General features: G+C 42.4%; 1 protein-coding gene across 3 annotated transcripts in view; it reads left to right on the top strand.

Annotated features, from left to right (window-relative positions):
• LOC138202907 (ephrin type-B receptor 1-B) overlaps nt 1–17545 on the top strand; it is a 156592-nt gene that overhangs the window by 31486 nt on the left and 107561 nt on the right. For all 3 annotated transcript variants that reach the window (XM_069157268.1, XM_069157267.1, XM_069157266.1), the window contains exon 2: nt 14754–14818. In XM_069157268.1, the coding sequence (XP_069013369.1) occupies nt 14754–14818 (65 nt within the window). The remainder of the gene's footprint in view (nt 1–14753; nt 14819–17545) is intronic.

Here is a 17545-nt window from a genome sequence, read left to right as displayed (position 1 = left end):
AAGGATCAAGGCGTGCTGGCGCTGGTTCATCACAGTCAATTAGCTACGTGAGGCATCTCCTGGAGATATTTAACTTTAAATAATGCCTCTTCTGTCATCAGTCTCTGTGTGTGTGTGTGTGTGTGTGTGCACATATAAGAGTGTGTCTCTGCATGCTATTCTTTTGCGTGTGGGTATGAGAGTTTGTTGGTACGTGTGTGTGGGTTGCCTGAGCACACACCTGCCAAAATACCTTCATATAGCCCTCCTTGTGAGCGCAGACTGGAGTGCATGTTTTCCCACTCACAGTGGGTGTGCATTTCTTTATCTGCTTTGCCTGTCGTGTTGACTGATGGGTAATATGCTAAATGGGGCCTGTGTTTACCTCACCTGTGTCACTGGAAGGCCTCTGTGTGTGCTGGGCTGTGACAGGGAGCACTAATAATGCTTTAACTGCTCTGTCAAACTTCAATCACATTGACACAAGCTCTGGTGTGGCACACTGTCCTACAGAGGCGCTGTCACTGGACAGATGTAAGTGAATTGTGTCTCTGTAGTTACATGGCAAATGTTGACTACGCATTGGAGGTCAGGTAAATGGAGTGTGCAGTCGCAGCACAAATGCACATGTGCACTTTGTGTGTGTGTGTGTGTGTGTGTGTGTGTGTGTGTGTGTGTGTGTGTGTGTGTGTGTGTGTGTGTGTGTGTGTGTGTGTGTGTGTGTGTGTGTGTGTGTTAATCTGTATTCATCTGTCTATGTATGCAAATACTCAATATGTGTTTGCATATGTATATGTGTGTGTCTGAGTAGCTTTTCAGTTTATATTTGTGTATCTATCGCAGGGTTAGTGGAGCAGTGAGGGCTTGCAGTGAGTCTCTCTACAGGAGTGCGTGATTTACGAGCCTGGTGTGAGCACTTCTCCCATCCTCCTGCATAATGTCCCCATTAGAGACAGCAGACACTGTGGCTCTGTTCATCATTTAGCCCTGGCGACCAGCACACCTGGGGAGAGAGGGAGGGAGAGAGACGGAGACAGAGGCAAGAGACAAAAAGAGCAAAAGGAGGACTAAAGAAAGAGGAGATAGCACAGTGCATTATCTTGCCATCAATTATCTCCTTATGCCTTTACAGAGGCCATGACCAACTGCATCTGTGTCAAAGCAGAGCAGAAACAAAAGCACAAAAAAAAAAAATGAAAGAACATGATGGGACTGCAAAGACAGGAAATGTTATGACTCATATTCTGTCCCTGCTAGCCAGAGCCACCACAGCAGTAGCCATAAATCCTGCCAAACGGAGCAAGTTGCCAACCTTGTTTTCCATCTCCTCTAACTGTACTTGCTTTTTTTTTGTCTACTTATGTTCTGTACCTGTGTTTGTTTAGGTCTGTCAGCCTCATTATGCAGAGTGAGCTGCCGGGGGACACGCAGTCTAACAACACCCCTGGGGAGGAGAAAAGAGAAGTAGTAGTGTGTGAAAACTCTCTGGGAGTCATTCCAACACGCATCTAGATTAATAACTCCAAAACTGCAGATAACAAACACTTCATGAAATGGTTGTCATATTTGCTCGGTATACAGTTAAGCCTTGGCAGGAGCATTTCATGAAATGAGTACTGGAAAACATTTGGAAAATTGCCTCTTAAAATAGTGTGCAAAATCTTTGTTCTTGCCGCCAGGACACAACGTGTTTTGTGCTTTATCTTATTTATGCAACTGCTGTATGTGATGAGTATATGACTAAAGGTACATGGTGTTTTGTTTTCACTCATGAGAATTGCGACAGACACATATTGTAGATTTGTGTCGTTAGTGTCCTCCCAGACGGTATCTACAAAAATAGTTCGACCTTGCCTCGACAAATTTAAGGCTATTGTTTGAAATTTTAGCTACTGTGAGGAAAATATATATTATTCCATCTGTACTGATGTGTTGAACCTAATTGTACAAACGTGCAACAGACCTGATTTCAACTTTAACAGTATTCTGATGTGTTTGTTGCATTAACAAGGCTATTGTTGGTAAAAAAAAAAATAAAAAAAATAAAGCTATATGGAGCCATAACCAGATGTGATGAATGAATAATTATGACTAAAAATATCTGAAAAGTAATGTGAATTTTTTTTGACTAAAAAACATAATTAGCTATAACTAATTAATCATTAATTAATTTGAGTCCTCAAATTAATTCGAGTCGTCGTTCTTTTACACTTTTTGAAAAAACATCAGCCATTTGATACCGTTTATTAATTCAGCAGTTAAATAACTTTTTGAAATAGTCGTGTTTGCTGTTGAGTAAGAAGCTTAAGACAGCTTGCCCAGAAGAATTTATGATCCTCTCATTTGTATGGATGTCAGCGAATGGTTTTAGTGTCTAGTGCTGCAGATGCTTTTCCCACCTATTCAAGATCCACATGGGAAATAAGTGAATCATTAGCACTGCTGGCATAACAATGGTCAAATTTATATTAATTGTGAGTGAGGGTAAGAAGGCAAAGAAAAAGAAAAGTGTGTCCTTTGGGCTGAATGGTAATTTCTTCAGGAATGATAGAGTCTTTTTGCTCTTCTTAACATTTGCAGCCAAACTTCCCTCTTTTTCTATCTGTCAGCCCATGCTTGCCACTTCCAACACAATGGAGGTCAATGACAGAGACGAGGACACCTGCCGTCTGCTTTTCTGGATTAATATACTGCTGCTTGTGTATAAAGCATTATTTCCAAGTACCCAATTTACATGAGGAGTATGTGAAAATTGCTCAGGATGAATGGAGTTAACTACATCTGCTCCTCAGAACTACCTCAGTTTGGTTGTAAATGTTTTGGCACACAGAAATATAGTAAACCTTTCCTTCTAAACAGAAATACTAATAATATGATACAACACAACACACCCAAAGGTGCACTTATTTCCTGCAGTACAAACACCATTGTCATTTCATCTAAAATACAGTTTGTCCAATATAGGTTCTCCCCAAATACCTGGAAACCACTTTATATTCACACCACCAGCAGATAATCACATCCACACACTGGACAAACACCTGCATTTATTCTAACCCAGTGACATACAACTGGAAGAATGATTTAACACCTTGGAGCAGCGCTTACAGCTGTGTAAACTGCTTGTGTTGTGCTCCCTGTATTTATATTTGAACGTGTGCGCATGTGAATGTGTGTTTCTAAGTGTGCAAAGTGAGCAGCACGCAAGTGTTTGCTGCCACTGCCTCTAATGTGTGAAGTAAAAGAGCAGCTCGGAGTGAGTCGGTGGTACTACATATTTAACGAGGTGTCTCGGCTCTTTACCGTAGGTGCGCGGTTGTTGCGCGGCGAGCAGAGTATCGCACTTTTGACTCCTCGAGCACTGCTCACATCTCACCAGCAAACAGCCTCATCTGGCGGGGATGAGGAGTAAAGCGCTGCCTGGAAGCTTTTTTCTTTCCTCTGGCAGGAAGATTTTTAGCTGAGAGGGTAACCACAGGCTGTCTTACTGCATCCTGAGGATCATCCTCTGATCCACCCATGTTGTCTCTGTTACATTACCAATCAACAGAAGGCTTTGAAGATTCAAAATGGCAGGATTAAAAAGAAAAAAAGGATGTTTGTGGTGGTAGTGAATAATGCCTGAAATATGACAGCGGGTACTGGCATAGCCACTGTTGAGAGAGCTGAGAGAGCCAGAGGGACGGCTGATGTTTGCACTCCCCACTAGTGTCACTGGACAGCTGTGACATTTGGTGCTGCGTTGTGGGCCAAAGCTCAAGCACCCGGGCCTCTTGGTTGCCAAATGAGATGAGCTCAGATTCAGTGTGTGCATTCGCGAGTGTGTTGTACATAATCAAAATTACCCATACTGTTCTTGTGGGGAAACAGGCTGAATGTAGTGTGTATGAAATGACATTTGCTCCCTCAGAAGAGCCCGATGTTTCACTGAGCTATGGCTTAGCATTCAGAGTCGCCCCACAAAAGAAAGTGTGACAGATAAAGAGAACTAACAAGTGATTTTGAACGGAAAGAAAATAAAAGAATGGGCAGGTTGAAGGTGAACATAAAAATGGAAGCATCAGCTGAAGGAACATGAAACACAAATTCCTCTTGGGAGCTAAATGAATAAGCCTTTTCCTCTTTTTACGGTCACACCCAACTCTGAAGAAAAGCAGCGAGGGCATGTACCGTTTCCCACTGCAGGAGGAGAGATCTCCAGACAAATACACTCTAAAAGGTCTCTCTCACTCTCACTCCCCAAAGGTAAAAAATATCTCTCTTTTCCTCCCTCGTTCCCTCCCTCCGTCTTGTTATGGATTCTTATTGGAGAATCTCACCCGCCTCTGTCAGACTCATGCAAGAAGGTCAAGATCCTTTGCTGAAAGTTTTTATTTTAGCCTTAGGACTATTTTCTATCTCTTATTCCCCCACTGCAGACTCCAGCAAGGGCCTGGAGGAAAAACAAAACCCATCTCCAAAAATATATAGACTTCCCCAGGCATGTGAGCCTATATGCTGCAAGATGGTGGATTTAGTGTTTGCTTATAATGGAAAGCATTGTATACGCTTGGAGGCAATGGAGAGGCCATTGGCATTTTTATGGAGATAGATAGCGAGGAAAGAAGGGGAGAATGAAAGGTGATCTTGACTTGAGAGTACCTGCGGTCACCATCAGCAAAGATTTAGCCTGGCTCTTGAGATGTAGTCACTGTTCATGAATGTGTGTTGGTCACGCTGTGTGTGAGGTAGAGCCGCACTAACGAGGTCCCCAAAGAACACCTCGCTCGCAGTTCGGGGAGCGAGATCATACCCCGCGTTTTCTCTCATTCACACCGACTTAGCCAGCGCTGTCCCCATGGTGGAGAGCACACAGCTAGGGAACACCAAACTGAGGCATCAATTACCTGGATCTCACTACACTGGTCAAGGGAGAATAAAGCTAAATTGAAAAACACTTTCACCAATCGCATGTTGGCATATGTGCTTTCGCACACGTGAGGCGAGCACACACACACACACACACACACACACACACACACACACACACACACACACACACACACACACACACACACACACGCGCGCTTAGTCTCACGGAAAACAATCAGTGATCCATCCCAGTGGCATCCTCTCCCGACAGGGTACAGTAACCACCGCTAACCGCTGAGACTCCCTCTCAGCGAGAAAAAGAAGTGTGTCATATGATTGACTCACTCACACCTCCATATGACTGTTAAATTGTCTTATATGCGCAGTCAATTCAGGCTTAGTGCCTTTCCCAAGCCCCATGGGCGCGGGTGATAATTTGACTTTTATTGAAATTCAGCTCTAGTGGGTTCAAGGTGGTTGAAGGTCGTTCTTTTACTGCCACAGATGAGACGGAAGCAGAGCGCGGCATCGAACCCTCAAGGTTTTATCTCTCTGTGACTCCGTCCCATGCTCTCTTGCTTGTTTTCCCTCGCTGCCATGAGGGTGAATTATTCAGGAGTCAATTTTGTGGTGCATCCAAACATGGTTAACAACAGCATTTAATAAGATCGGATATAGGTAGCTGCTGTTTGCCTCTCCTCCTTGAACACAAGCGTATTTATTACTTTTTCAGTAGTAAATTGCCTTATTCTTTGGGAGAAACTAGCAGTGACAGAGATGAATAAGTATTAAGCTAATCTTTTGGGGATTAAAGAGCAGACTGTATTCATTTTGTTCCGACACCCAAAGTTTGGAGACTCTGAGGGCCGAGGCGCAGCTGGGCTGTGCTGTGTGTGGTGTTGTGAGCGTGCATACTGTATATCGTGTTACTCGGTACATGCTCATGTGAGCGTAAGCGACTCTTTTTTCGTCTCTTCATACATTTCCTTTTTTGTTATCACACCAGCGTGATGTTTATGTCCATGTGAAGGTGAGACTCGGTTTGTTTTACTGTACATAAATATTGCCAGGTTCCACAAAAGAGCACAGCATCTTTTTTTACATTCAGGCAGCAGGACAGAAACGGGGTGGATTCTAAGAAATGATGTGTCTCCTGTCAGCTAAGGTTAGATCCATTTCTGGATAAGATAACATAGGGTGCTGCCACATGATGCGCTCTCCATCACAGTGTCTCTCCGATTACTGCTTCCGTATCTGACCCAGTATCTCTCTTCATATGAACTCCACCCGTCTTCCTCTTGCACAATCTCACTCGTGCCTTCCTATCCACTGTATTGTTTTCTGTATCTCTCTGTCTCTCAGTTTCCCTCTGCCCTCCATATTGGTTCCGCATATTATGGGATAGTTATCTCGGTTCAAGTGTGTCACAGTGTAACCGAAATGGACAGTCAGTTCTATCTTTTTCTTTGCCCTCCTAACCCTTGTGTTGCGATAAAATGCAGCCAGGCAAGTCACACTGAGATCACTGTCATCAGAGCCACTTGTACGTGCACATTGGGCATTAGATTAATGAGATGAATTCTTTTAATTCTCTCTATTTCTAATTTATTATTCCTACAGAATGTCCATCGTCCCACACACGCAAGACCATTACAATGACAATCCTTGCTGTCTTAATTAGAGTGAAGGACTGCAGTGAGAGGTTGAGTTGAGTGACATCATTTTGTTCACTCAGCACTTCCTGGTGCTTGAAAAACAAAGATGCTTTTACTCACTCTGGATAGCCCATTAGCTAAAGCTTATTCTGCTAAATGTCAGCCTCACACAATCCCCGTGTGACCTGGACACAGTATTTCTCTACTATTGGTCTATTCATCGTGTCTCCAGGCGGCAGAAGTGATGACAGGATGGTAACTCTGGGATGACTTCTAACTTTCACATAATGTTTAGAAATGTCAAAACTATGCTGGATAGACGTTTATTGTAAACAAAATCTCCTTGTGGGAAAAGGTTAGATTACTTTACCATTTTCTCCATGCTAGCTTTCCAACATAAACACAAGAGGTTGGTTCTTGGAGCGTGATTTTCCTGTTCTCCATGTTTGAAGCAGAAGCAGCATTTCCTGGCACCGTCGCTGTGTTGTAAAGTGATATTCCTTTGGCCGTCATGGTTCAGTTATTCCATACTTTTAATTTGGGGCATTGGTCGAGGAATTCTTCTAGTTGTGTCATTAAAGTGATCCAATTTCTGCTTTTAATGGAAACAAAGGAGAGAGGGTAGGAGTAGGAGTTGCAAAGCAGAATAAATGACAGTGAGTGGGTGTGGCTGAGTGATTGGGAAGCCAGCCAAAGCCTTGTTCTGCAGCCAGTGAACCTTTGGGGAGTAGTCTCCCTCTCACTAAATGCTGTTTTGTGAGGTGAGGAGCCTGATAAGAGTTGTAATTACCTAATTTTACTGCTGCAAATTGCCAGGTTTCTTAAAAGCAGACAGGCCGGCTGAGGTAATATCAGCAGTAATGAGTATTGTGATGATTGTTGGAGTTTATAGTGCTGCTTCCATCTGGGTTATTGGATGGTCACTGCTGCTGGTCCGCCGCTACAGCTAAGTTTAGCAGATCCTGTTCTTATTACTGTAAGATATTAAATGGTTTAAGTTCATCTGCACTGTGTTTGGCAGCCTTATAAGTGTGTATGTAAGCATTAACTTTGCATGGTAATACACACACTTATGAAGTAAACATTTTTTCTTAATGATCGCAATTTTACATCTATTTTTTAATACCCTAATGGTTCAGTTCGATATGTTTTGTTAATTTATTTTAGAACAAGCTATAAATCAGACGTGATGATGTGTAATTCATGCACTTGTGTCCGTTCATGAGTGTACACATTTGGCTTCCTTTACTAAAGGATGGTCAGAAGCATTATCTTCACCTAAGATCATACGGAAGAGGGGACAGTGACCAAAATGCTGCCTTTTGATTGGTTCCCTAAAATAACTGCAGAAATGTGTTGTGGTGTTAGCACTGCAGCACTCACTCAAAAAACCTTTGTGAAGAGAGATCGTGTTTCTACAATGTACGTAAGGACTGCTGAACGCTGTGTTTCACTATGTTGATATAATTTAACCTCTTCATAGAGATGTCAATCCCTGCTGTTTGGTGAAACCTGATACTGGAAATACACTGAAATATTATGAAGATTTTCTCAGCTCACATTGATCTGTATTCAGCACAATCTCTACAGCCCCTCTATTAAGTGGTTTGGCTATTACCCATGTTTGGTCCTAACTGCCTGCATGTTTTGTGTAGAGGAGGAGGAGGAGGAATCACTTGAAGTCTTTTGCACTCTGCTAAAAGTAATTAGGTTATTAGTTTTAATTGACCCAGAGGATGGGACTAATTCTGCGTTCGGTTCATCCCATCTGTCTCTGGCAATGGTTAGAATATACAGAAAAGGGCATTAGTTTTCTGTACATCCAGTCAATGCTTTTTTAATGTGTCAGGATGCTGAGCACAATTAGAGCTCCCACTCTTTGTCTCTTACAAGATCAAAGACTCGCAAAGCTGCGCATTCAGATACTCACATATGCAAGCCCTCGCACTATGAATGCATTTACACAAACACTTAATTCTTTGTTAAATGTGGACCTAATTGTAAATATAGCGAGAAAAATACTTGTTTTTTTTTCCCTTTAAATGGCTTTTGTCATAAGCATAGGTCAAAAAGTCATGCTGGAGAGGCCTGTTTAAAGTGTGGAGCTCCTCGACTCAGTCTTGTCTCTCAGACTGATGCTTATAGGGTGTGAATGAAGGCTGATGTGTGTGTGTGTGTCTATGTTTTTTGGGTGTGTCCCTTCTCCTTCCTTTCTTGCACGAGCTCATGCAGGAATATAAATCAAAGCCCCTGTAGCCTGTCATTAACAGGAGGCAGAGAGAACGAGGGATAAGAGGAAGGAATAGAAGTGAGAGAGGAAAAAAAAATAGATGTGGTGTGAGGGGGGTGAAGAAGATGAAAGACAGTGCTAAATGAAATGTGAAGAAATGCACTGGGAAGAGGAGGGGAAAGGATGCACTGGGATTAAGGGGGCGGGGAGATGTATGGATGGAAAGGGAGGAGGGAGAAGACGGTGGAGGTAAAGAGAAAGCAGAAGAGTGAGTGGGTGGTGGGGTTATGATGAATTAAAGATGACACTCTCTGGCAGCCTGGTTTCTAAAGATCACTCTGTCTGCTAATGTAATGTTAATGAATGCAAATGATGTGCCTAACCTCTCTCCCCTGACCAAGGGAGGGAAGAAGAGTGAACGAGAAAGAGGGAGAAGGATGGAGGGAGAGGTGTGAAGTTGTGAAGTGGGGGAATGTGCTGGTTCTGCATTACCCCATGCAACATAATGACTGACTGACCACTACGATATGATTAGATGCATGAGTCTTTGGTGTTGTCACTATCGCCTGACCGTGTACCTGTCTCTATTTGGCAGCCCCGCCTCAGGGGGGGCTGTTGTGTTTTCCTGCTTCCCTTCCGCAACAACTCTATTACAAATCAGTAATAGTGGGGAAAGAGAATGTGACTGCTCACAAAGTGCCGCAAGGTTGAATCTTACATTTTGCAACGTGGCAGTCCAGATGTGTGAGGCCAAGAGAATGTCACCTTGTCGTGATGATAGGATAATTTCATTAGTTTCTGCAGATACTGTATGTATATTAATTTTCTTATCTTCTGAGGCGTTCTTCCAAACATCTGCTGCTGATCTCACTTTGCCTTCTGTTGCTTCCTCTCTTGGCTTTCTCTTTTGTCTCTGGTGCTGACCTCTTTCATGTTGGGAATGTTACATTCACTTTCACAGTGACTGCTAGCCCCGAACACTGTTCATACATTTATGTGTGTGAGTGTGTGTGATCTGTAATTTGTGAGCCTGCTCATTTAATCCTGTCTGTGGCTCAGCGATGCAGGACTTGTGTATCCCATCACTACGCGCCAATGTCTCAAAGGATGGCAGATTATTTTCTGTTCAATTTTCAAATCAGGCACATTGTCATTTCTGTCTTCAGGGAGACATAGAAGTAACATATTTCGTTTGATGTATTTCTGTAGCCCGTTCCGTATTTTCTATTTAAAGCAAAAACCCTTCAGTATAAACTGACAAAGCTTTAGTGTGGCGCAGATTAGAAACGTCTCACATCTGTGTTTGCAAGGATTGTCTTCTTTGTGGAGCATGGTGACTCAATCAGATATTTATTTTCTTATTTCCAGAAGCAGCGCTGCACCGTCAACAGAGTCGCAGTATTCAAACCGGCTAAATGGTCTCAACCACGCTGGACGTGAGCTGGGCCTTCTTTCCAATCCAATACACGTTGTGAGATTTCCCAGGATGCTAGGGGTGAATGGTATCTGTCTGTGTGACAAACTTCCACACGATTTGTTCAGAAAATACTTCACTCTGTCAAAAATGTTCCTTTTGTATTCATAAATCCCTTGAGTGGACGGCTGATTAGTTTGGGAGATGCAGCATCTTTCACTCTTGTTTGTTTGTCACTTTGCTTTCAGCCCCGTATTAAGAAGTCAGGCTCAGCAGGCTACCATGGGGTTTCATCATTGTTAAGTGCTCATTTCAATCCCGCTGATTTCTCCTCTTGGTTTTTCATCTGTTTGTCTCTTCGTCTTTTTTTTTTTTTTTTCCCTTTTTTCAATTTGTTATTCTTTATCCTGCCATCTTGATTCCATTCCATAGAAAAGATCAACCCCGCTTAAATAATGTAGTCGGAGTGCCTCAGATCTTCTTTCAGTTTGTTGCTACAATCTCAAAGAGAAGGCCCTCACTGCCCAGCATCCAGCATCTGGACATGATTGTCTCATTGAATTACAAAGTGTACCAGCATCCTTGAACAGGGGGGGACACAGAGGAGGAGGGGGAGGTTAAAGGATAGATGAATGGAAAAGATGGGAAGGGAATGGAAATCCGTGGAGAATTGTCTGCTGTATCGACTAAGGAGCCAGGCAGCTTCAGAGAGGCGCTTCAGCACATGTTCTATCGACCAGCAGCAATACAATCATACAGATGTGACCACAAAGGAGGGCATTATACCGACATGTTGCCACTCTGACTTACAAACTGTAGAATTAAAGCCATACATAAGGGCCAAAATAAGGTGGAGAGACTGCAATCCATTCCTGCTGCTCTTTCTTCACTGAGCTCCCTTACAGACGCTCTTTGGTTTAGCGCTAGTAATACGTAATCATGCGTGTCTTTGTGATGTATCATGCGACTGCTTGCTGACGTGTAATTGTGCGAAGAGAGCTGCCTTATCGATCTATAACGTGCGGCCCCATCAATGTTTAATGCAGTCTCTCTCACTCCCTCATTTCTCTCCCTCCCTCTCCCTATCCTCCCCTCTCTATCTGTGGAAACAGCCTACCATTTGGTATTGATCTATCACTTGCTGCTAATAAGAAGGAGCTGTACTTTCTGGGATTGAAAGCAGTAGGCCCTCGACTCAGTCTTGGTTTTGGCTCAGCTTGTGACTTCTGGGTTTTGACTAGCATGCTGGCAGTGTGTCAGCTTGACTGCGCCTTCCACAATGAAGCAGCTCACATCCGTTGTGTGATTTAGAGTAACTAATATTCTGTGATGTATTCACAGTACATACTCCGCAATTTGAATTCAGTTAAGGCCGGCTACGCTGACACCTACAAGCTATTGTTCTCCAATAGATTTATGAGATATGGTTACATAGTCAACATTAAGCTCTCTGTTAATAACTTTCCCACAGACTGAACTGCTAGTGAACCTGGTTGTGTGTAATTTATTAGAGCTTGCAGGTGGAGCTGACAAAGCAGAATATGAATGGAGGAGAAAACACCCCTGGCTCCCCTCCAAACACAGGGGACTACAGCGAGTTCTTGTCCCTCCTTTTCTTCCAAATGACTTGGTAAAAAACTAGAAGGAGAGAGGAACTGAATGTTTTAGGAGGAAAAATATTGTTTATATAGGGATTTTATGATCTAAGCTAAGGAGTAACCCAGTGTTGAGCTACTACAGACAGTGAGAGATGAAACTAAATAACAAAACAACTATACCAGCTCCTTAAAATACAGATTTACACCTACAATGTCAGTTTTTGTTCAAGCAAATTGTTGTGTCCACAAATCCGAAATATCTATTAAGTATCTTGATACCAAAATGTTTATGAATTACTTTGTGTCTTCTTTGGAAAGATGATCTTACATAAAATGCACCAGTAGACATCACTTTTTGAAAAATAAAATACATATACCAAAACCTAATTGTTTTATAAGTTTAGGCCATAATTTACAATTTAAGCAATTAACCAAGTGTTCTTCTTGTAATTTTAAAACAGATAGCTTTGCAAATTTTTGTGGGTATCTCATTTTAAAATTACACTCTTCAAATCCTCTTATGATTTAATGGATGAATGGTCCACATAACAGCTCATTTAAAACTCACACCAAGACACATACACAAGGGACATTTGCCAAATCCCCAGTGCCAGTGGACAGGTGTGTGAGCAATGGCATGACGGCTGTGTGAGCCCCACCCCTGTCGCTAATTACCACTTAGCATACTCCATTTACTCATCTGCTACTTTGATATTCTGCTTATGTTGGACATCAGGTCACATGACACGGCTCATCCAACCCTCCCATGGGCCTTTGACCTCCTTTGTCTCCTACCCTCGACGTCTTGCACCTCTTTCCTCCCCTCCTTTCCGTTAAAAAGGAAATGGAAAATGGTCTACCAAGTGCCTGTGTGATTTGACTAAAGCTTCTGTGATTTCCCTTGAGAAAGGGTTGGCAGTCCCCACAATGCTGGCTGGCGCTGAGGGCTGTTTCATGCTCCTATCTCCCCAGCTGACAGCAAGTCGTACAAGCAGGCAGGCAGGCTGGAGCTGGCTGCCTGGCGTTGGAAACTAGAAAAGGCAAGCCTGATCTTAGAGAAATTGAAATACTCTGATGGAAGCCGGGTGTGAACAAGGCTGTCAGTGTAGGTGCACACAGACAATTGCTCTCCGAGTTAAATGCTGCATGTACATGTGCACCCGGTGTCCACCTCCGTGTGCACATGCACATGCATATGTGTGTGTGTGTGTGTGTGTAAAGCTGAATTATCTGGACTAATTGGCTACATGTCTGAGAACAGTTTATCACAGTAAGTGGAGAATGAGCATAAAAGGCTTGTTTCCGTCCTAACGGTGGCTTGTCACTCATCCTTGCCTGAGTGTACTTTTTTTTTTTTTTTTATACCAGGACCACTTGAACTGCAGCTTTGAGTGTTCATCATTTGGCATGATTTCAAAATCACTGCAAGTTCAGTGAGATTCCAAATAAGCAGCAGCTGCGGGTGTGCGCTTCTCATGGAGGAGGAGATAAAGGGAGAGTGCTGAGGGCTGAGGGCTGGAACCTGTTCTTGAAATTGTGAAAGACAGCAGCGGCATTGTGTTTTTGCATTCAATCAGTGAGATTTCTCCCTCACCAACAACGCATGTGGGCTGCGCGGCCAACCGTTTGCTGTCAAAGTCAAAAACACAGCAAGTGCAGTTTCCTCAGAAAATTCCCCCCACACCCTGCTTATCTACTACAGATAAGCAGGCATACCATTCACCCCCCGCCCCTCTGTCTCCCAACTTTGTATCTGTTTTGGCACAATAAACACAATTGAGGACACGTTATGGCAGGGGACATCAAAAAAATTTGAAATATGCCCTGGTTGAATCGCTATAAGATGAATGGTTTAGGGCAGAGAACAAACTGTCTGTTACAGGGGGAATTATGAATCTATCATTACACCGCTAAGGTCAACATGTCACTCAGTCTATCACTCCATAAATCTGTACCAGAGAAAGAGAGGGAGGCAGGAGAGAGAGGGAGGCAGGAGAGACCAGCGGTTTGTGATAACTGCTATATTTCTCTCTTCTTTTCTTGGGCTAAATATTAGGTTTCTGGATTTCTGTGTGCCAACAAGGCAGATATTAATCAAAACAGGACTGACAAACTTCTTGGGTGAGCTGCCAGACTTATTTGTCTGTTATGTCACTGAGGATTAGCAAGAAGGAAGAGAATGAGTAATCTTTGTTTTCTTATATTTCATAGATATGTGGCCAGATATGACACTGCGTGAAATACAGGTCCATAGGAAGGCAGATAAATCCAAATCTTCTCTGAACTTTTTAGATCTGATTTTCCTTTGTAAGGATTTAACCTCCTGTCTAATTTTTGTTTTCAGTTATTTAACATACATCTTCATATTTTGTGTCAATATATAATCACAGATAAACACAACATCGTTCCCCTTCCGATTAAAGCTCTCATGTATTGAATTTCTTGGAAATCTATGTATTGTAGTTTTAGTTGAGAAGAGCTGACACAGAAAGCATCAGGGACTTCTACCATAGACTATTTTTTAGGGAATGCCCCCACTAGGACCAAACAAACTGGAATGACCCCACCCTGGAGGACCCCCTCTCCATTTGTGAAGCCCCCTTGGGTAAACACTGCACAAATCCAACGTGAAAAAAAATCCCCTCATTTTTCCACAAATGACTGCATATCATACAACTACATGCACACAAACAAAGGCAGGATGTACATACTGTACTGTAGTTTCGTGCTCACAGACACAACACAAAGCTCAGCATTTAACAGCATGACAGAGACGCTCAGACATCCCTTCCAGCAAAGTGCCGAGGATTTGTTTCCATGTCTCTTGTCTCAACAGAAGTGTAGCAGAGATGGATGAAACACTGTGGGGATTCATCTCCTTTCTGCTCATCGATGATAGTGTCAAGTGATCACTGGGGCTTGAATACAATTCAGCTATGTGGAATGATACTCAAAATAGCTTTTGTGAGGCTAACCACTGTCTCTCTCTCTCTCTCTCTCTCTGTGATTTTCTTTCTTTGCTGCAGAGACCGTGATGGACACTCGGGTGGCCACAGCTGAACTGGGTTGGACAGCGTATCCTAATTCTGGGGTGAGTCGTAGTAAAAAAAAAAAGCCTCACAAATTTGACTTCAACTCTCTCTGTTTGGAGGAAGATAGCTCTGCAGAGAGATGCGTAACATGACACAGTGCACATACTGATCTACGGGCAGACTGATAAATAGGCAGGAAAGCAAGCAGGATGGTAGTATAGACTTAAGTAGAGCCCAATGTAGCTCCCATTATGGGTATTATTTTCTCTCTGTCCCGGTTCATAATGACTTAATAACATAATGGGTCCAAGTAAGCCCCTGTGAATGGAGGCTGGGGGGATACCATAGACATAATGATACTGTAATGATACATTTATGCAGGGAAGTGAAGGTATTAGGATGAAACACGGGAGGAGGAGCTAAGAGGATGGAAATGCTCAAGGCTTTTCTGATTTAAAGGGAACTATTTTCAACTTTCAGGTATTCTTATACACATGAAAGGAGTCGAAATGGAAGAAAGTGCAGAGTCATCAGAATAGGAACAGTATTTCCTTTTTTCTTTTTAAAAAGAAACACAGTATCCAAAGTGTTATTGCCCCATTACGCTAATGGACCTAAGGAGAAGTTTAAGACCTTGTTCACCGTGCAGTATTTCAATAATTCAATGAAAAGCTCCACAGCCCAATGCTGATATGAATCTTACAGGAGCTATCTGGGATAGACAATGACTGTTTCCTGCATTTTCTGGGTCTTTGGGTCTTTATGAGGCATTTTACACATGTGTAAAAGGAGCCTTTATTGCGACTGAACAGAGCCTTGACTGTTTAAACACTGGAGTGTGGCAGCCCACATTTTTTGTCTTCCCGAAGGAGTACTAACTAAAACAACCTGGAGGAACCTAGAGCGTACATTATAGAGGTGTGTGTGTTCGGATAGTTTAAACTTTGCAGTGTCATCTTTCATTGGCAGTATAAATAAGTATCGCTTAAAAAAAAGTCATACTGACGTTCTCAGCCAGCAAACAAAGAAAAGGTGAATATAAGATGAGAAAACTTTATAAGATAAGAGGCTTGTAAGCTGAAGTCCACTTTTTCACAAAGAAATTAATATATTTTTCTTTTTATGATGCTGACAACCTTTTTTTTTATTTTAATTTAGATTTTTATCTCATAATTATTTTGTATTATACTCTAAAATCAATTTATGTTTAACATGTTAATGTAACATTTCTACTCTTGATAACTTGAAGGGGGCGGTGCTTGACTCCAACCAGCTGCCACCATGAGGAAGAATGACGTGTGACTTTACAGAATAATTCATAAAGCAACTCGTCAATTGTCAGTTTGGTTCAAAACAGAAATCGTCCTTTTCTTTGTCATTTTACTTTTGGCATCACACTATTTTTTGCATTGCCTCAGTCTTTGCACCAAATATGGAGGGAATATCCAGTTAGACCTACTGAGTAGAGACATCTCCAGTACTATTTCCATTGAAGCCCGTTCAGTTCAGAAAGCCTAAAGGCAAACAGAGCCTCTCGTCTGTGTTGAGCATATTTTTTTTTAAGCTACTCCCATTGTAAAGGTTCAGGCAAAAAAAAAGACCTGTTTTAGGGAGAATACACTCATCACACTCACTGGTAGAACTTACTCCCCAATGTGGCTGCCCTGACTTTGCGTAAGAGCTGCGGCGTGACTGCGAAAATACACACTCTAACACACGTTATCTAACACTTTCACACGATTACAGTAGATACATTAAGTTTTCAATGGACTTCTGGGGCATGAGAACCTAAAGATCAGATGAATTCAAAATGTACAACTTTCACCTCAGCACCGCTGCAGGTGTGCCCCTCACTTTTGAGATTTCTTCAAGAGTCTGTTACATTAAATGTATTTATTCTATCAGAGCACATCATATCTATAACTGCATCATATCAGCCTCAAGACACAGCCCAAGAGAAACACTACAAATATCAATCTTATAACCAAGACTGGAGCCTACGGTGGTGTGAGCAGTGTTATCAATGTAACGATACAGAATGTACAGCTTATACTGACATGTATGACTACACATACTGATTTTTAATAATGATGCATATTTGTGTATAGCCAGTAGCTGATTTGTGAACCTTAAAACTGCTTCTCTAACACACACAACAAGAGCAAAAGCACACACATGAGCATTGTTCCCATGCTATTCGATACATCTCATAAATTGTATAAAATGTATTTGTGCGTCGGGTTGTTTGTTCGGCTGAGCTGAAGGATTCATTTTAAAGGATTGCAGAAGCAGTGTCATTAGTTTCAGTGATGCAAACACAAGGACATCAGGGTTAGCCATGTGAACGTATAATAGAGCGGCAGTATGCCAATGCACACTTGTATGTTAGCATCTGCTACAAAGAAAGAGAGATCAGATGGTAAACAAATGTGTAATATTCTTTCATAATGTGCACTCCTCCAGGTTTTTATTTTCTGTTGTTTCATTTCAAATGCATGTATTTTTTTATCCTCCTTGGGCTTCACCCCTCGTCCCCCCCACATGTCTTTTTTTCACTTTCCTTCTCACCTTTGTCCTTACGTGTCAGTCTTGTCTTGTTTTTTTTTTCTGTCCAGCTTCCTCTGCCATCCTCTTACGCGCACACTTACTCAGTGATTAATAAAATATGGAGTCCCAGAAAGGCAAATGCCCCCCGACCTTGCCATGCAGCCATGTGACAGAGCAGACATGAACGACAGTGACACTGACACACACGCACGCACACACACACACACGCACACACACAC

The sequence above is a fragment of the Embiotoca jacksoni genome, unplaced genomic scaffold, assembly GCF_022577435.1.
Source record: "Embiotoca jacksoni isolate LCO1_2020_lvr unplaced genomic scaffold, fEmbJac1.0.p SCAF_22, whole genome shotgun sequence".
In the NCBI taxonomy this organism is placed as follows: domain Eukaryota; kingdom Metazoa; phylum Chordata; class Actinopteri; family Embiotocidae; genus Embiotoca; species Embiotoca jacksoni.
The sequence above is the reverse complement of the archived record's forward strand: the minus strand, read 5'-3'. Positions and strand labels throughout refer to the sequence as shown.